The sequence below is a fragment of the Ahaetulla prasina genome, chromosome 3 (assembly GCF_028640845.1).
Source record: "Ahaetulla prasina isolate Xishuangbanna chromosome 3, ASM2864084v1, whole genome shotgun sequence".
Taxonomy (NCBI): domain Eukaryota; kingdom Metazoa; phylum Chordata; class Lepidosauria; order Squamata; family Colubridae; genus Ahaetulla; species Ahaetulla prasina.
The window spans coordinates 52,415,039-52,436,760 of NC_080541.1; the positions used below are offsets into that span (position 1 = coordinate 52,415,039).

General features: G+C 35.8%; 1 protein-coding gene across 2 annotated transcripts in view; it reads left to right on the plus strand.

The window, feature by feature from the left end:
* The window catches only part of CCDC178 (coiled-coil domain containing 178), a 152,151-nt gene that overhangs the window by 3,798 nt on the left and 126,631 nt on the right, over positions 1-21,722 (plus strand). The window contains exons 1-2 of one of the 2 annotated variants that reach the window (XM_058176927.1): positions 12,884-13,212; positions 20,870-20,950. In XM_058176927.1, coding sequence (XP_058032910.1) covers positions 20,893-20,950 — 58 coding nt within the window. In that variant the 5' untranslated portion in view covers positions 12,884-13,212; positions 20,870-20,892. Of the gene's footprint in view, positions 1-12,883; positions 13,213-20,869; positions 20,951-21,722 lie in introns of those variants that run through there. The other variant, XM_058176928.1, reaches the window with a different exon arrangement.

Genomic DNA, 21,722 nt, shown 5'->3' on the forward strand with positions numbered 1-21,722 from the left:
TCAGTAAAAGTTGACTATTTATGCAACCCTGTACCTCTGCTGAAACTCAACTATGTCCTTCAATTATTTCTTTTTCTATAACCTTTTTATATCTCAACAGCCAATACATTCATCATGTCTTCTGTCTGCTATGGCTCCCTTGTATGGAGGAGCAAGGTGACATTTATGACATTTATGACCAGGTCAAAGTCCCTTGATGAAGTGAATTTGTAGAAGAGACACAATTACATTCAGCATTCTTTGTTTAATCAATATTCTAAATATTAATTGGCTAAGCAATCTAGTTAATGAACTAAATATTACATTATTTTGGAGATAACATAATTGTATTATTGATGTCAAGCTTGGTTTAGTAGCATACACCTGTAAGATTACTTGAGATATCAAAGAACAGATAATAAAAAGAAATTAGAATGTCATTCCTATTGCTACAAAAAAAAGAAATTCCTAGTCTTAATATTTGTGGATTTCCTTATATATTTCTACTGTCGATAACATTGCTGCTTTCTTTTCTTTCTTTTTCATAATCTTTTGGGATAATTGTATAATTATTGTGCACATAATTATTGTGCAAAATATTTTTGTTGTTGTTAGTTGCGAAGTCGTGTCCAACCCATAGCGACCCCATGGACAACATTCCTCCAGGCCTTCCTGTCCTCTACCATCCTCTGGAGTCCATTTAAACTCATGCCTACTGCTTCAGTGACTCCATCCAGCCACCTCGTTCTCTGTCGTCCCCTTCTTTTGCCCTCAATCTTTCCCAGCATTAGGCTCTTCTCCAGTGAGTCCTTCTTTCTCATTAGGTGGCCAAAGTATTTCAGTTTCATCTTCAGGATCTGGCCTTCTAAAGAGCAGTCAGGGTTGATCTCCTCTAGAACTGACTTGTTTGTTCGCCTTGTAGTCCAAGGGACTTGCAGAAGTCTTCTCCAGCACCATAGTTCAAAGGCCTCAATTCTTTGGCGCTCAGCCTTTCTTATGGTCCAACCTTCACAGCCATACATTGCAACTGGGAAAACCATAGCTTTGACTATACGCACTTTTGTTGGCAGGGTGATATCTCTGCTTTTTAGTACGCTGTCTAGATTTGCCATAGCTTTCCTCCCCAGGAGCAAGCATCTTTTAATTTCTTGGCTGCAGTCCCCATCTGCGGTGATCTTGGAGCCCAGGAAAATAAAATCTGTCACTACCTCCATTTCTTCACCATCTATCTGCCGCAAAATATTTACACATAGACTAATCTGGAATATAAATCTTCTGAGGTTTCCAACTGACATTAATCTGAGCGTTAGTTTAAATATAGCAGGAAATTGTAGCTTAAGCCATGAGGTTCTTTGCAAAGAAACTAGTATGAGATAACAGAGGAATTTTTGAATCTGACAGTTCATCCACCTTCATAAACCATTAATTCAGGAATTATTATTCGAAGTGAATTAGTGTATCAGAACTGAAATGAGAAATATTTGTAGTTATATTTTATCACTACAGCACAACTAATGCATAATAGTGCCTGCATAGATTAGTTTTTAAGTGATTTTTATTTTATAATTGTTTTCAATATTATATCTATCTTGCATATTTTGTATTTTATGGTTTAAAACCTCATAGGGCTTATTGTTAATAAGTACTATAAAAGTGTTGAACGGAACGAATAAATTAAGTATTTTAAAACTCTATTACTTCAATGTATTTGTCAATAACCATTTATATCAGCAATAATACTTTTAAAATAGGAAGCAATGATCTAACATTCATTGCTTCCATTATATAATTCTTTTCCTAAAATTTTGAGATTACAAAAGGATAAGAAAACTGTAAGATACTTTGTAAGACGATATACAGCAGGTAATAAAGGTTTGTGAACTGTAGGTTGTATAGGTTAATCATTCAAACAACTGGTTATTAGGTTACATTCACTAATTTAAAAAACTTGGGTAATAGAGGGAGGTGAGAGAATGTTCATATCCATTAAGATAGTATTACTTTTACAGCTCCTGGCTGTGTCTTGTCCATTCATTTGTATTTCAGAATTATTTTTTTCTGCGGTTTTCAGCAATAATGCCATCATTATTTGTGCTAACTCATAATTATTAAAAGCAACCAGAAGAAAAAAAAATCTGCTTCATGGTTTATATTTTGCCCCAACCATATTAGCAAAATATGCACATAATTTGATTGACAACATTTACTGATTGAGCAATTATGCAGATTTACTTCTAGATATACATCCTTCCAAGTATATACCTGGTGTACTAGAAGCTATTGCAGCCCTTGGCAGAATGCTAGTAAAAGATTGAGCACATACATTTTTATGGCACTTTAGTTACTTTCAAATTGCCCTAAAAACATTTCCATTAGTCAAGAATAGTATAATGCCATTTATCTTAGGCTGGTTGAGATCACATGTCTGTCTTGCCATCAACTCAACGTATAAGCTGCTGATGTAATTTCAAACATGCTTTACCTGACCTCCTGATACATAATAAAATCCACTTGGCATTTGTTTAAAATTCAGAAATGTGGCTTATTTTTAATATTGAAAATTATTTTTATACTATAACCAATTTGTTACATTGGGGATTCCTCATATTTGAATTAATATTAAATAGAGGTTGACCTTTACATTTAACTATGTTAATTCAGACTGTTATCTTCAAAATGCTGTACCTTTCTTCTATTTTATTGATTCAATATGATTCAAAATGTGACAAGAGAAACTGAAAAATTGTTTCAGAGAAGAAATTTTATGAAGCTGCATTATTTACATTTCAAAGGCAAACATTTTCTTGATTTAAGGATGGGAAGGTGCAAGTTAATTTTCTGAAGAAATTATTATATTGAATAGTGTATTGCAGTTCAGAAATAAAAGATACATTATATCGGCTCTTCAAGATTGGCAAGATGAAAACGCAGCGCAAGGATTTCAGGAATGGTCTTGTCGTAGGGCACAATAATAAAATTTTGAAAACCTATCAGTTTTCCCAAACCACCTCTTGTACCAAACAAAATCAACGTAACATTATTTTAAATTTCTTTCTCTTACTTTCCTTTTTCTCACTACTGAGTAATGGTTCATTGCTCATTTCTTTTCCCAAATTAGATTTACATTCGTTCATACATAATCATAGAGTAAATTACTTATTAATTATAGCTAAACTATCTTTTCTTTAGCATTAGTTTTTCATTATATCTTTCTAAACAACTATGTATTATGTAAGCTAATATTTTATTGCTAAAATAAGATGAAATATTATACAAGATTAAACAGATGTGACTTAAAGATGTAAAGCACAACACCTAACTATTTTTTTGCTTTATTTATAATAATCTCATAGAATTTGGCTGAGGAGGAATGGTCATTTGCTCTTCAGTAATGTTAACTCTTAAATTGCTCATACAATTTTTCTGCCATACCAAACATAAGTCTGTTAATAAATTAGCTTTCTTAGGGTTACTTGTTGTATATTCTGCAGATTACTCAGCACTCCTTCCTTTTTATCACTTCCTTGTTGCAAGGTTTATTTCCTTGGGGCTTACGGGTATGTATTGAATGTGGTTCTCTCTCCACCTCCAGATTTAATTTAAAGTTTGCCAAATGACCTCAGGAAATTATCTTCCAAACACATACCTAATCTTTCTAAGTGGCAGACTGTCTCTCACTTAATCCTGTATAGTGTAGACCACAATCCAGGAATCCAAAGTTTTTGTGGTGACTCCCACTCCTAGACATATCAGAAGGGGAATTGGTCAATGGCTCCAGGCAGCTGGCTGAGAGTGATTTGGCTGAAGCACAGCTGCAGCAGCACAACCCTGAGGCTTCAGATGGTTAGTGATGAGTAGGAGGAACTACCTTGTGCACCTGATCTGAGAACACATAGGGCAGAGAAAAAGCAGGGACAGTGAAGATCAGCTTGATTACTTGTAAAAAGACATCCTCATCCCTCTTGATGGACTGCACCAAAAGCTGGCTATTTAGCACAGCAGACAGATGGAGACGATGCTGAGAACGTGTTTCATTTCCTAGCTGCATGTTTCCTGGTTGTGATTCCTGCCTTGATTTGGATTGATGCCTTCACCTTGGATCGTACCTTGTGAACTCTGGATTTTTCTTGCCTCATGAATCCACTTGTCTTGTGGATTTAATTTTGCCTGGGGTTTTTGTCTTGTTTGGGAAACTTTCAAGTGCCTTGCGGACTCATTGGCCATTGCTTTGTGGACTAGCATTGGTTTGCTTGTGGCTGGACTTAATTTGGATAGTTCAGGGTTTTTGGTGAAGAGAATTGCTGGGGAATATTAATAAGCTTACTAAACCACTTATGTGTGTGAGTGAGTGGTGTACAGCACAGTTTTCCTAGTAATACCATCCCTTGAACCAATAGTTCACCTCCAGAATCTTTTATTCTTTCATTGAGTAATGTCCTTGAGTTGAATTGGAAATACGGATAAAAACACCACCTGTACTCCAAACTATTTTGCCTTCCTACCATAGCTTGTAATCCTTCAATATGTTTCCAGGCTCCTTCCAGACCCCTCCTTTCTAACATAAAAGAAAGGAATAGTGATCAACAGATTTTATTTGTTGTATCAGCCTCTCTATACATCTTAACCTTAGCATATGGGAGGCAACACACTTCTCTTCACATTGTGTCTGGCATGAAGACAACTGAATCTGTTACTTTGTGTAACAGATCCATCCACATGCCTTTTCTCTTAGGAGCATAATTGGATACCTTATTCTTGTAGCAGCCCAGGTTTCTCCCCTTCCCATCCCTAGAATGCTGTCTGGAAATCATTTTCTCAGAATAGGATCTGAAATTGATTGCTCAGTTCTAGGGACATACACTGTGTCTTGGTCTAAGTTACATGCTGCCAGACCTCCCTTTCTACAGAATACTTTTTGTATTCATTTGCAGACATCCTTCTACATTGTCCAGAAATTTCCTGTCTTCTCTAATAAATCTCAGGATTCCCTAGCTAATCTAGTCATTCTGAAAAAGCTGAAGTTAACACTTGTGCAGATTTCCTAGGTTTGGAAAATTATTCTAAAGCGATACTAAGAAAAATCTGAATACCGTAAATACTGTCTTAATAACATGCATTGTGAATGGACTGTGGTTTTGCCTTTAGCTGCTAAAACTAAAACTGAGTTAGAGCTTAAATGAAAGTTGTGAAAATAAGGATTTAATAAATTGGTTGAAAACACAGCAAAATCAGTCCACATACTTGCCAAGGATTGGTAAGGACTATTTGAAATAATCAGTTCTTACTATTTAACTAAATAAGGTTAAATATAGAAATAATAATAACAGAGTTGGAAGGGACCTTGGAGGTCTTCTAGTCCAACCCCCTGCCCAGGCAGGAAACCTTACATCACTTCAGACAAATGGTTATCCAACATCTTAAAAATTTCCAGTGTTGGAGCATTCACAACTTCTGCAGGCAAATTGTTCCACTCATTAATTGTTCTGACTGTCAGGAAATTTCTCCTTAGTTCTAAGTTGCTTCTCTCCTGGATCAGTTTCCACCCATTGCTTCTTGTTCTACCCTCAGGTGCTTTGGAGAATAGTTTGACTCCCTCTTCTTTGTGGCAACCCCTGAGATATTGGAACACTGCTATCATGTCTCCCCTAGTCCTTCTTTTCATTAAACTAGATAGTGTGGAGGAGGTTTCCATTATAAACATGAGGGAGGCTTTTGCCTCATGCTATCTTCATCCGTGCCATCAGTTTCATGGGATAAAAAGGCAGACATAATTCTCCTGCATCTCTTAAAGACCCTGGGCAGTAGCAACAGAGTAGGGACTGGTTCAACTGGAAAAAGGGTATCATTTCCAGCTTTGATATTTTCATCCAATTTTAAGTCTGTTAGTCACTGCTTTTGTGTCAGTAACCATTTATTAATTGTTCCGGCCCTATAGAAAATGATTCAAATAATAGATATGAATATAAGGAGTGTGTGTGTGTGTATAAGTATTCAAGTATTCAATATACTAGGAAAAACAATCATTGAAAAAAGTATTAGAAAATAGGATATTTTTCATGATAGTACAAAATCTGTATTATACTGATACAATATTTATAACCATTTTATTCTGCTTACTGCTCATGTTCATTTATGAATTTTAAGATTATATAGCTGAAATACTGATGCATCAGTTAAACCCACCACATATATAGGCACAGCATGTTGTCTATCTGTTTTCATCGAAATGTTCCAAGATCACTGAGCTGATCTGTACTAACAGTATATTTCAAAAACTCATGGAGTACTGACATAGTTGAAGGGGTTCAATTTCACATAGACTGGTCACAGATTTTGACATTCATATTCTAAGATTTCCTTGAAGTACTAAGGTGCTCTAGGATAAGGCTTGCAAATGTTTTTTTATGACATCAGAGAAGGCAAGCCAATTGAAACCAGACAGTTAATGGCAAATACAGATTATCATATTATTGTTAAGTTTAGAATAAAATACTCATTAAGAGAACAGAAAATTAACAGTCAAGTGCCTGTTGCAACAACTGTATAAGTGAGTATCAGTGATATGCCCATCATACTGATAAATCTTTAACTTACCTTCATTCCTCAGGAGGATAAAAATTGTGGTAATATTACATGCATTAAACCATTTTGGAATAGGTTTTAAGCACAAGGCTATCAATAAACTTTCACTCAGTGGACAAAAGGTGAAATAGCCATTAAATGACAAAAAGGTTTAAATATTGGTACTGATTAGAGCTGCAACTGAAAATTAGCTGTCTTTCTTATTATTGTCTTTCTTTAATTTATTGGGTGCTAAATTATATTCTGCCATGTGAAAATTTGCAATAATGTTCTTCAGTTAATGCAAATATTTAAAACCTGCAGAATATGGTTTTGCACTATGTATAATTGTAATACAACATCTAGTCATCTATTGCATGGATACTAAAATTAGTTTGGTCTAATGCTTAGGGCAGACTAGAAACCAGGAGATTGTGAGTTCTAGTCATGCCTTAGGCATGAAAGCTGGTTGAATGACTTTGGACTAATCACTCTCAGCCCAATTCACCTCTCACAGGATGGTTGTTGTGGGGAAAATAGGAAGAGGAAGAAGTATTAGACATATTCACTATCTTATTTATAACAAAATTTAAAGATAGAATATTTTTTTTAAAAAAATATGGTGGAGTATCACATACAGGGAGGCTACTGAATCCATTTTCTTTCTAGCTGAGTTTTTCCTCATCTGAATTTGACAAGGGTGTTTTCAAAAGTTAAATTAGGAGTGCTTAAGCATTTTTTTGTCTGGTAATTTTCCATTAAAAATGCCTGCCACCTCTATAAATTATTTATTATACATATTTCAGTGCTTGTTATTCCTATTTGTGCCTGCCTGCTATCTTCGTAAGAACAAGCATTATACTGCTCTAATGATTAGAGTGATAATATATTAACCACTATAATTTATTCCCAATATATTTTCAGTACATAGAATATTTCAAGGTTCTTGTGCTCAACATGGTAAAATCATACTTTTCTAGTAAAGCAGGGTACATATTGCCTATGAAGGCATAGCTAATGATTATAAATATTAGTGTCCAATAAAAAAGTTATTTTTCAGTGAAATAACTGATCTACTATGATTTGCTAATGTTTTTCATATATCTAAAACCCCTTTATTCCATATGATACCAGTATTTACTACAGTATTCAGTAAACTGCCTTGTGAGTACTAAAGAACTCCCTAAAGGACACATTGCTTAAATAAGTCCTGACAAGGTTTTTTTTTAAAGAAATAGTTTGGGATGAGACATTTTAGAGCAAAGAAGGGCTTTGGGGGGAATATAAAATTCATATTTTCTGCACAAGATGTCTCTTTACTCCAAATTGTCCTTCCCTCAACAATCACAGAGTTCCAGATAAGGTAGGTGGTTTTGGGTTTTGACATTTGCAAAACAATACCCATAAGGGCCGCGGTGTGGCTCAGGCTGTAAGAAGCCTGTTATTAAAACACAGCTGTCTGCAATTACTGCAGGTTCTAGTCCCACCAGGTCCAAGGTTGACTCAGCCTTCCATCCTTTATAAGGTAGGTAAAATGAGGACCCAGATTGTTGGGGGGGCAATAAGTTGACTTTGTAAATATACAAATAGAATGAGACTATTGCCTTACACACTGTAAGCCGCCCTGAGTCTTCGGAGAAGGGCGGGATATAAATGTAAACCAAAAAATAAAATAAAAAAAATATGAAATTGAGAAAATATGTATCATATAGAATACAATAAAAAATGTATCTCTAGGTAGGATATGAATAAAACAGATTTTGATTGTATCATTTCTATCTTGTATTTAGGGAAAGAAAATAGATTGATATTTGAAATTTTATTAATATTATCTGTAACAAAAGTCTATTTTCCCCTGAAACATTTTTACAAGCTGTTTTATTATTTATCGATACATAATTGACCCAGATTGGTAGTGGGAACTATGATAGAATCGCTGTAACTGGAAAATATTATAGAAGAAACATATTAATATTTAATTTTATTGATATTGTATACCACCCAGAGCCCCTCTTCAAGGAAGATAGGCAGTTAAGAAATATGAAGTATAAATAAATAAAATTATACAGCTTTTCTATCAAAAAGCACTAACCAATATGAGTTTTCTGTCTAGCTCTGCTTCATTTAGATATGTGTGGATTATAAATGAAGATATCTGTGTTTCTTTTTTGATGAAAAGCAGATTATAACAACAGATGATATTCATATAACATCAAAAATGCCACGATGATAAATGCAAATTTATGGAATCCAAATGCCAGATGTAGGTTATTATAGCTATTTCCTTAGCGTAAATATCACTATTATTTTTTTTCTACAGTGGAATATTGTTTTTAGAAAGTGTATTACTGACACAATGTACTTTATTTGCTTTTGAATTTATTACACTCCTTTTAAGACTCTAGATTTGCTATCAGAAAACTGTTCTGCAGACAGTTATGTTTCAATACTTGTGTCTCCAAATAGAAAATCTTATTGTATGCCATCTGTTGAGCCAATATGAAAAATTTCAGTGGTTTAGCAATTTTATGTAATTTTAAATTTTGCACAGCATACTAGGCCATATATGCCTATGTGCCAATTTTTCTCCACCTGAGAGAATGAGTTAAGTAACTATCATATATGTGCAAAATAGCTTGAGTAAATGGCAGCTGTTGTAATGAAAATGGACTGCTTCTGTCCTATATAATTTGTTATGATTATTGGAAATTACCTGGCAGCAGCTAAATGCACCCCATTCTTACAGCTGGTATGGTTATTTGAGGAACAGGTTTGAGTGAAGAAAGCTTTTTAGAACTGAAGGGGAGATACTGCACTTCTAGTTCTTATAAAGTTTGTGTGAATATATGTATGAGAGTATAAATAATGTACGTATGAGTGGGTGAGTAGGTACATATGTAAGAATTTTATATACATGCAAACAAATCAACCAAAATTTTATATTTTTTTCTATGAAATAGACTAAAATATTTAGGAAATTATTGTTTATATATTTGAACAAATAATCATTAATACTATGCTATATAGTAATAAATACAGAAAGCATATTCTGTTAGTTTAATTTTGATTAAATAATTTATTAACAATCTGTTAAGAATTTTGTTAAGTATCATGCACTATTTTGATCTATAAATATAGAATAGAATAGAATAGAATAGAATAGAATAGAATAGAATAGAATAGAATTTTATTGGTCAAGTGTGATTGGACACACAAGGAATTTGTCTTGGTGCATATGCTCTGTGTACATAAAAGAAAAGATACGTTCATCAAGGTACAACATTTACAACACAATTGATGGTCAATATATCAATATAAATCATAAAGATTGCCAGCAACAAGTTATAGTCATACAGTCATAAGTGGAAAGAGATTGGTGATTGGAACTATGAGAAGATTAATAGTAGTGCAGATTCAGTAAATAGTCTGACAGTGTTGAGGGAATTATTTGTTTAGCAGAGTGATGGCCTTCGGGAAAAAACTGTTCTTGTGTCTAGTTGTTCTGGTGTGCAGTGCTCTATAGCGTCGTTTTGAGGGTAGGAGTTGAAACAGTTTATGTCCAGGATGTGAGGGATCTGCAAATATTTTCACGGCCCTCTTCTTGATTCGTGCAGTATACAGGTCCTCAATGGAAGGCAGGTTGGTAGCAATTATTTTTTCTGCAGTTCTAATTATCCTCTGAAGTCTGTGTTTTTCTTGTTGGGTTGCAGAACCGAACCAGACAGTTATAGAGGTGCAAATGACAGACTCAATAATTCCTCTGTAGAATTGGATCAGCAGCTCCTTGGGCAGTTTGAGCTTACTGAGTTGGCGCAGAAAGAACATTCTTTGTTGTCCTTTTTTAATGATGTTTTTGATGTTATCTGTCCATTTGAGATCTTGCGATGATAGAACCCAGAAATTTGAAGGTTTCTACTGTTGATACTGTGTTGTCAAGTATTGTGAGAGGTGGAAGTATGGAAGGGTTTCTCCTAAAGTCTACCACCATTTCTACGGTTTTGAGTGTGTTCAGTTCCAGATTGTTTTGGTTGCACCACAAGGCTAGTCGTTCGACCTCTTGTCTATATGCGGATTCGTCATTGTCTCGAATGAGACCAATCACTGTTGTGTCATCTGCGAACTTCAGTAGCTTAACAGATGGATCATTGGAGATGCAGTCATTGGTATACAGAGAGAAGTGGGGAGAGCACACAGCCTTGGGAGGCCCCTGTGCTAATTGTACAGGTATTTGATGTGATCTTGCTTAGCTTCACCTGCTGCTTCCTGTTTGTTAGGAAGCTTGTGATCCACTTACAAGTCTGTTCCGGTACCTGTAGCTGGTTTAGCTTAGTTAGAAGAATGTCTGGAATGATGGTATTGAATGCTGAACTAAAGTCTACAAAAAGGACCCTTGCATAGGTCTTTGGAGACTCAAGATGTTGTAGGATGTAGTGCAGAGCCATATTAACAGCATCATCTGTTGATCTATTTGCTCGGTATGCAAATTGCAAGGGGTCTAACAGCGGATCCGTGATGGTTTTCAGGTAGGAAAGCACTAGCCTTTCAAAGGTTTTCATGACTACAGATGTTAAAGCAACTGGTCTGTAGTCATTCAGTTCCTTGATGGTGGGCTTCTTCGGCACTGGGATGATGGTAGAGCATTTGAAGCAAGAAGGAACATAACACATCTCTAGTGATTTATTGAAAATATGGGTGAAGATGGGAGCCAATTGGTCAGCACAGACTTTTAAGCAAGAAGGAGTTATCTTGTCTGGGCCTGGAGCTTTTCCTGGCTTTTGTCTGTGAAATAGGTCCTGCACTTCCTTTTCTGTAATCACTAGGGGTTGTGAACCCAATGAAATGGGGTCAGTTGTAGGAGGCTTGGCTGTTGTTGGTGTGTCCGAGATGGGGGTTGTGGAGATAGGTGGCTGTAGTTTCCTTTCAAACCTGCAGTAAAACTCATTCAGGTCATCTGCCAGTTGTTGATTACCTTCAGCCTGGGAAGGAGGTTTGCCATAGCCGGTGATATTTTTATAAATATTTATAAAACCATAATTTCTAAAAGTGGTTCTATCAGGCAGCAAGATTTTGAGGATTTGAGCTTTATGACGAAGAGTGGTGAAGGGAAGTAGTTTGCAATAGGTATTTTCTCCTTTTTACTTTTTAAGCTTTATTTCATGTGAGAAGATGAGCCCCATTGCTTTATAGACTGCAAAAGAGCTTTAATTGTTTGGAGCAGGGAGGAATTTGACCAAGATTATTTCTTCTACCTAGCCTTAACCAAATTTTTGATCTATGCTTTTTCCTTTAAGGTAGGAAGGAATAAGGCTCCATTTACTGGCTGGCGGTTACATTTAAATTTTTACATGGGATAGGGATAGCGAGTGTGATAATTGACAAGGACAGGATTTTAAAATTTCTTGCTTAGATAAGGTTGTATTATAGAAATTATTATAATTACTATAATTAGGCTTAATAATTCCCTGTGCATTTGCCATGCTGCAACACTGCTTTTTGACAAATTACTGAAGAAGTTGCAAAAAAAATTGTACAAGCATTTTGATATGTAGACTAGACATACAGAGTTGGGATTTTCTAATGCAAAGTATTGTTAAATTGGGCTGATATTGTAAATATCACAAACATGGAGATAAGCACTAACTCAGATGGCTTTAATAGGGGAAATGATAAATTCAGAGGAGCCATCTAAGGCAATTAGTTTTGAAGGCTCAGTGTTACTTCTGGAGTGTAGGCAGTGTGCTTCCAAATACCAGTTGCATGGGGACAGCAGGAGGGGATAAATCTGTATTTAGCAAAAAGTAAGAACTTGTGATGCAAAATGCCAACAGTTTAATCTGCTTGAAAAAGAAAATAGTTGAAAGGATTAGTAGAATACAAATATAAACTTATTTGCCTCACCAAGGAGTTCTACCTTCTAATAGTGGAGCCAACTCATCAACACAAAATACATTTCATTCAGCAGCTGCTTTTGAAATGTCGAAATAATATATTGTGCAATTCTGCGTGTTGTTTCCTTTCAATTACCAAGTTATTCTATGTAGCTCCCAGTCACACGTGTGTGTGTGTGTGTGTGTGTATACACACTCTACATCTTGGCATAAAAGTATGCATGTAATGAAATGTGTATACCGGTAGGTATGTGGAACCTGGATTCTAAGAATTCCAGTTCCAACGTATTTGGAGCCAAGAAGCCAAGCTGAGGAAGGTTGACCTATATTATAAAATCTACATTAAAAAAAGCGGGGGGGGGGCTCTACGATTCTTTTAAAAAATCAATGAGGATAATCGGTAGGATATTCAGATTATGAAAATCCCAAAACTTCCATTATTTTAAAGCTTCGCCGAATGACAGCGCTAGGAAACACCCCGCCTTTCCTGGTCCACGATTGCTTCGAGCAGAGAAACGCCAAGGAGCGCTGCTGTGCCTGCATCCTGCCCGCCCATCCGAGGCTGGGGTTGTGCTAACTACGGCCGCGGCCGCGGCGGCGGGTGGGATGCTGGGGGAGGAGTGTTGCTGCGGGGCAGCACAAGCTTCCTCGAAGCGTGCAGCCGTTGTTGTCATGGAGACAGGAATAACGAACTCCGGACTAGAGCACGCAACGCGGGCAGCCGAAAAAAGGGAATGGCAAGGCCGAGCCTAAAAGTACAAGCGCCAAAAGCGAATCGTGGCCGGTGAGTGTCATCGCGGCAAGAGCAGGAAGCTGGTGACGGCGAAGCCGGCTACCCTTGAGGCATAGCAGGCCAAAGATTAGAACCCGGCTCCTGGCTAGTAGAGGTGGATGGGGCGGGGCCCGGGGACCGCCAGAATTGGCGAGCGGTGCTCACGTGACTGTTGTGGCGGGAAATGAGCAGAAGCCCGCACGTGTTCCCAACCAGGAGCCCTGCTGGGTGGGACTTGGAGGAGGGGCGCTGCGCTCCTAAAGCTCCGCCCTACTTCCTGTTTTATTTCTTCTATTGGCCGACATCCAGGATATTCGAACCCATTTGACCGTTTCTTCCCGGGAGGCGGAGTCGAGTTCCTTTTGGATCATGGTTTTATAACGCGATAGGTCGTACTCCTTGTCTCCTTAACTTGTCATCAGGGGCGTTATTAGAATATGGTCAAAAAAATAAAAATGGCAGCCGCGACTAGGGTGCTGAGTTGAAATATACCGAAGTTTGTTCAGTACGCCTAGGCTTTCGGTCCTGCATCGCGGCTGTAGTGCGGGAATGAAGGAATTAGATTTTGTGAGGAAAACCAGCAATTGCAAGAGGATGACAGCAAATGTTTTCTGTGCCGTTATTATATAAAATTGGAGGTTTTCATACTTCATAATAGTTTACTGTAATTTTACATTAATTCCATTAAAGTGATTTCTAGCTAATGAGAATTATTGTTATATATGCATAATGTTGCCTTTTAAAGGTTAAGAATCATCCTTCAAAATCAAATTGAATTGGACTTGAAACACTGTCAGACATTTTGTGCTATATTACACATCTGTCCAGGTTAATTTTTACAACATCCTAACTTTTTAACTGCCCATTGCAGATTTTATTTTTATTTTTTTTAAATAATTGATTATATTGTCTTCCAAACAAATATAAATAAATATACAAATAGGATGAAGACTATTGCTAACATAGTGTAAGCCGCCCTGAGTCTTCGGAGAAGGGCGGGATATAAATGCAAATTAAAAAAAAAATCTTCACATGCATGAAAAATATGCCCATAGTAATTTTGTCCTCTAGATATTTTTTTAACATTTTTGTAAACATTCACATTTTTAAAAAATAAGCATATTGATGCAAAAAGGGCATTTTAATTTGTACCACTTAAGATATTCTAGTTTCCATAGTAACTGCACGTTGAAACGTAGTTTAATTGTTCCATATGTTTGGAAAAAACCCACATTGCTACATTCCTAATTATTGGCAGAAAGTATAAAATCAAAGTAATTAGACATACTGAAATAAAGACAATATACTTAAGCAAAATTATTTTATATACTTTTTTGTTTTGTTGCTTAAAAATAGAGGATAAAATAGTTAAAATATAATGAAAAATTGACATAAGTTAAAGCAAAACATTTGGTTAAAATATTCTAACACAAAATGAAAATGCATTTTAAAAATGCTCTTTTATGTTTTCTTAGTCTTTTGTCAGATATAAGTGCAATCCTATTTTCTGATAAAATGCTGAAATATTTTACCTGCTACATTTAAATAAAGATAAAAGATATGCTTATTTTCTGTTTGGTCATTTAACAAATCCAAAACTAATGTGTCCACTCTGCAAATCAGTATATATGTCTATAGAAAGGAATCGTATGCTTATATATGTGGTTAGGCCAACTAAAATGGATGGATGTTTAATCAGTATATTTAAACAGCAGACCAGTGGGTTAATAGATTTCTGTTTGCTCTACAAGTTTTGGTTGATTTATTAAAGTTATTAAAGTGTCAATCAGCTCTTCTGTAAACAAGAAGAGTGGTCATAGAACAAAGCTTTAGTAATTCAAGCTAGATTGCCTTTATTTGTTTATTAAATTTCTTTCTTACCGCTGCAGTTACTCAGCGTGGCTTATAATATGATAAAAAGTTAAAAAGTGCTACAAAACAATTAAAATTAGAAAAATTAAATAGAAAAGCTAAAAACCAAGATGGTGTGTAGTCTGGGATGGAGATCTTCTCTACTCAGCCACCCCCAATATAGCAGGCTCCTATCAGGACCCTAGCCAAGCAACTTAGATCAAGAAAGGTGCAATGGAAAAAACAATAACTAAAGGAATATATGTAAAACCAGCATTACACTGTTGTTAGGACTATATAGCAGCAGCACCTGAAAATAATTTGAAATGGTTATTTCATATATCTCTCAGCCCTCATTGCCAGAGTGTACTTTTGAAAAGCCTTAAAAATGGATTGCTGCATACCAATCATTTTTAATAGCCTTCCAACCTAGGAGGAATTCAGACCAATCACTTGGTTGAATTTAGATTTCTTTCCCCAACTGATTACAGCAGGAAAACGTAGAGGACAGGACAAAATGGAAATGAAGGAATATAACCATGTCTCCATCTGTTCTAAGTGCAGCTAGCATATTATTGTAATATGATGGAATACAGTACTCTTAACTACAGCATGATTACTTAGTTAATAATTTCATCTTAGTATTTTTATAACTTTGCTTCTGATAAATTCTAAATTTATTTAGAAAGTTGTTTTCTAAATCAAATACTTTGGGCCTCATCCACAGTCATGTAATATATAATGTAATGTAATGTAATGTAATGTAATGTAATGTAATGTAATATAATATAATATAATATAATTAATATAATATAATATAATATAATATAATATAATATAATATAATATAATATAATATAATATAATATAATATAATATAATATAATATAATATAATATAATATAATATAACAACAGAGTTGGAAGGAACCTTGGAGGCCTTCTAGTCCAACCCCCTGCCCAGGCAGGAAACCCTACACCATCTCAGTCAGATGGTTATCCAACATTTTCTTAAAAATTTCCAGTGTTGGAGCATTCACAACTTCTGCAGGCAAGTCGTTCCACTTATTAATTGTTCTAACTGTCAGGAAATTTCTCCTTAGTTCTAAGTTGCTTCTTTCCTTGATCAGTTTCCACCTATTGCTTCTTGTTCTACCCTCAGGTGCTTTGGAGAACAGCCCGACTCCCTTTTCCCCTGAAATATTGGAACACTGCTATTCTTGTCCTACCCTCAGGTGCTTTGACAAATAGCTTGATTCCTCTTCTTTGTGATATTGGAACGCTGTTATCATGTCTTCCCTAGTCCTTCTTTTCATTAAAATAGACATACTCAGTTCCTGCAACCATTCTTCATATGTTTTAGCCTCCAGTCCCCTAATCATCTTTGTTGCTCTTCTCTGCACTCTTTCTAGAGTCTCAACATCTTTTTTACATTGTGGCAACCAAAATATTCCAAGTGTGGCCTTTTTTACAAGGCATTATAAAGTGGTGTTAACACTTCATGTGATCTTGATTCTATCTCTCTATTTATGCAGCCTAGAACTGTGTTGGCTTTTTGGCAGCTGCTGCATACTGCTGGCTCATATCTAAATGGTTGTCCACTAGGACTCCAATATCCCTCTCACAGTTCCTACTATTGTGCGAAGTACCACATAGACTGTACCTTTGTGGGTTTTTTTCTTGCTAAATGTAGAACCTTTTTTCACCATTGAATTTCATTTTGTTAGATAGCGCCCAATGTTCAAGTCTGTCAAGATCCTTCTGTATCTTAAGCCTATCTTCTGGAGTGTTGGCTATTCCTGCCAGCTTGGTGTCACCTGCAAATTTGATGAGTTCCCCATCTATCCTATTGCCCAAGTAATTGATGAAGATGTCCATTGATGAAAAAATCCACTTTCTTTGAGTTATATGGTTTTATGTATCAGGACATAGTAAAAATCATCGATAATTTGCAGTTCTTAAAAGTAGGTAAATTCAAGCTCAGATGAACAACAATGCATGACATATTACACAATGTCATCACTTAATTTATAAAAAGAAAGTAAAAATGGAGAAAAACTATGTATGAAAAACTAAGTATACCCTTACTGCTTTCATAAGTATGAAGAGGCTAAGTAACAGCCAAGTGCTGCTAATGAAGTGCCTTTGATCAATTGATCATCAGTAAGTATGACTACCTCTATAAAAGCTGAAGTTTTAAGAGTTTGTTAGTCTCCAACATTGTGGGGTGGGTGTGTTAACACAATTCCAAAGAGGAAAGTTATCAGCGGTGATCTTAGAGAAACTGTTGCTGCCCATCAACTAGGAAGGATTATAAGGCCATTTCCAAACAATTTAAAGTCTATCCTACAGTGAGGAAGATTATTTACAAGTAGAAATTATTCAAGACACTTTCAATCTTCCCAGGAATAGATGTCCCATCAAATTCACCCCAAGGGCAGACTATGCAATGCTCAGAGAAATTGCAAAAAAATCTAGGAGTTGCATCTCAGACTCTACAGGCTCAGTTAGCACATTAAATGTTAAATTTCATGACAATACAATTAGAAAAGGACTAAACAAGCATGGTTTATTTAGAAGAAAGCCTCTGCTCTCTAAAAAAAAAAAACGGCAGCACAGCTTATGTTTCCAAAATTGCATCTGAATAAATTACAAGACTTGTAGAACATTGTCGTATGGACAGATGAGACCCAAGTGGAGATGTTTGGCCATATTACCACAGTGCCATGTTTGGCAAAACCAAAAAAGCATATCAGTACAAACATACCAACCATAAAGTCTAGTGGTGGCAGGGTGACGATTTGGGCTTGCTTTGCAGCTACAGAAGCTGGGCCCTTTCAGGCTTTGAGTCGACCAAGAATTCCTTTGTATAACAAAGTATTCTAGAGTCAAATGTGAGGCCATCCATCCGATAGCTAAAACTCAGCTGACATTGGGTCGTGCAATAGGACAATGACCTCATGCACACCAGCAAATCTACAACAGAATGGCTGAAAAAGAAAAGAATAAAGGTTATTGCAATGGCCCAGGCAAAGTCCGGGTCTCAATCTGATTGAGATGTTGTGGCTGGATCTGAATAGAATAGAATAGAATAGAATAGATTTTTTTATTGGCCAAGTGTGATTGGACACACAAGGAATTTGTCTTCATGCATATGCTCTCAGTGTACATAAAAGATTGCATAAACAATTGCCCACAATGAAAAGCAATGTAAAGACGAATGGGCCAAAATTCCTCCACAATGACGTGAGAGACTGATAAAGTCATACAGAAAATGATTACTTCAAGTTATTGCTGCTAAAGGTAGTTCTACAAGCTAGTGAATCATAAGGGGTCACTTGCTGATGATCAATTGATTAAGGGCTTTTGATTAGCAGCTCTTGGTTGCTACTTAGTGTTTTCATACCTATAGCAGTAAGGGTGTACTTAGTTTGTCATGCATGGCTTCTCCATTTTGGCTTTCTTTTTGTAATATAAATAATGACATAGTGTAATATGGCATACGTTGTTGTTTATCTGAGGTTGTATTTACCTAATTTTAAGAACTGTTAAGACCAGATGATTTTTACTATGTCCTGATATATAAAACCATAGAACTCAAAGAGGGTGTACTTTCTTTTTCACATGACTGTATCTTTTGGAAAAAAATTTTGTGAATAATAAAAGAAACTTTGAGAACCAGTTTGGTATAAATCAGGCTAAAAACTAGAAGACTGAATTCTAGTCCAGCCTTAGGCACAAAGTCACTTAAAGTCAAACCTTGGGCTAATCACTGTCCCTCAGCCCTAGGAAGGAGACAATGGCAAACCATTTTTGAAAAACCTTTGCCAGGAAAACTGCAGGGATTTCTCCAGGAAGTCTCCAAGAATCGGATGCAGTTGAATGGAAGGAAAAAGAAAATACAAAATATACTTTTAACTTTTTCTAACAGCTGTTATAAAACAAATTGTTTTGCTTTGAAAGTTTAAAAGTGAAAATAAAGCACTGATAAAACAGTTGTCTCTCAATTAATATATATGCATTTCTTGAGGTTCAGCTATAAAACAGGATTTTGAAAATATCATATATTTTAAAACTACAAATATGAATTTCACTATGTTTATTTTCATACTTTAAGTCCATGGCTTAGATCTGCTATAGTCCTCTTGAACTAAGGGGAATAATGTCACTTTCAGTCCAGTTTAGTTTAATTTAATTTAATTTAGTGAAATTGATTCAAAACTAAGCTGTCCTTTTCAGTTAAGAATTGGAGTGGGCTCTTAAGATCACAGTCATACAACTGAGACCACCTGGTGGTAAATAGTACTAGGAGCAAAGTATACACCCTCTCTCATAACTGCACACCTTTTTATTCCCTGGGTTGAGATAGGGAAACAAAGCTAAAGCATCTCTGTCTTTTATTAATGCTAATAAGAGGAAAAAGTTTAATTTTGTCCCTACCATATTTGTAATGTATTTAAACTTTAGGAGGGAAGTTTGGGCGGGAACAAGCACGTTGCTGATTGGTTGTAGCTCCAGCTAAAACAGTATTTAAAGAGGGGTTTTGCTTGTTGTTTGTTGCTGGGACCACAATAAACTAAAGAGCTGTTGTCACTTATACCGTCTCCTGCCTCTTCATTGCCCGAACTTAACAATATCGATCAATTTAGTTGCCTGATGCTAGTAGTAGCAAAGGGGAATAGTTATTTTCTTAAGTATCATTGGCAAATGGTGAATGTAAAGCCTTCTCTATCCCACCCTCTATCATGGGTGTCAAACTTGCATCGTCTAATCGTCATGTGATGTTTCGTAATGTTTTTCCCATTCATGGAGCTGGGGTAGGCATGGCCTGTGCATGATGCATCCAGCCCGTGGCCGCCAGTTTGACACCCCTGATCTAGATAAAGTCAATATTACAAAAGACACCTATTTTGATTCCTGGAGAAGTATGTGTTGGGAAGGACAAATTTTACTCTCATACCAACAAGATTGATATTCACCTTAATGATACAGTAAGAGTAATATCTGAAACCCTTAAATCCATACCGTTCTCATGGTTCCATATTCTTTTTAACATTGCCCCTCCTGATCTCAGGTGACACCAACAGACAGTCCAAGAGTAGTATGAGATAAACATGCAATCGACTTCTAGAGATCTTCCAATATATAAAATATTAGATTCTCTACCTCTTACTGGGCTTAGGTCTAGGGAACCAATTTGGGATAACATACCACAGTCTTACAATGTAGGTGAAGAATGATGATTAAGATTAGCAACTTTTACTAACCACAATCAGACAAATCACACAGATCCAAGAAAACCACTTCCAGGAATGCAGTTGTGTCCCAAAATATGGAACTACCTGAATAGAAAGAATCATGACAGAACTAAGGCAAAGCTCTTTAAGTGGGGAATGGCCAAGAGCTCTCAATGCAACTGTGGTGCTCCAGAGCAATCACTTGTGGGAGCAAGATCCCCCGCCCAGAATTAGAATGTCTTCTTTATTAATAATCCCACTAAAACTCCTTTTTTACAATCCTTTATTCCTTAATTTGGGGTACAGCAACATTATTATTTTCCACCTCAGAAATAAAACATTGGGCTGAGAGTGGGATTACTCTATCCTCTCAATAAATATTCCTGAAGAAACTCATTGTTTTCCTAAAACATATATACTTAATCATTGAAAACAACTTTTCAACCTGGAAAAATAGATGAATCTCCCTGGAGTATTCAGGACCTGGTTATGAGCTGCTGATTTTTCATTAATGGAATAAGTATAATTGACACAGTATGAATTTCTGTATTTTTTATATCTTTATTTCTTTTTAAAAACTAGATTGCAAAAAGCTATGAATAACAATGACTGATGCACAGTTACTTTCTTCCTGTTCCAAGGAAAACTGTAAAAAAACAGAAGGTATTTGTTTTATTTTTCCATCTTTATATAACTCGGCATTTTCTAAAACATGTTTACTTTAAAACGTTTCTTTTGATACATTTGTATACTCTCCATATTTTTCTTTTGGACTTGTCTTTTGAGATCATTATTTCTAATTCTGCTTCCCTGTTTATTGACTTTTTCTATAATCTCTGCCTGGCAATAAAACAAACCCCATTAACTAAATGGATTCCTCCATACCAAACTGTGAAAATCAAGGAATCTTTCAGAAGGGACAAATTAGAAATTGCATTCTGTAACAGATGTAGTCAATACATTGATCAGCAAATGAATGATATTGACATTATTCCCTAGATAATTTAGCACCGTTGCTTGCATTAACCTGGCAATTATAATTTTGTCTTTTAATTAATGACCAATTATGGGATGAATATACTTAACTGGCATATATGATAATAGCCTTCACAATCTGGGTACTGTTTGGATGTGTGGACTTCAATACACAGAATTCGCTAGTCAGTCTGATTCACTGCTAACTATTCCCTAATCCCACCCTCAAATTGGGGAAGGGTAGTATTCATAGTTTATGAATATGCACATTTAAATTGGAAACTGAAGTTAAAGATCAAATCTGAGGCTATGATTTGGGGAGGAAAGTTTTTATTGTCTTTTATGTCATAGCCTAATTCAAATCCTAAACTTCAATTGCTTTTATCTATAGAAGGTAGTTCCTTGGTAGAGTTGGGCGACATACAAATTTAATAGATAAAATAAAAAAATATTGGACTGT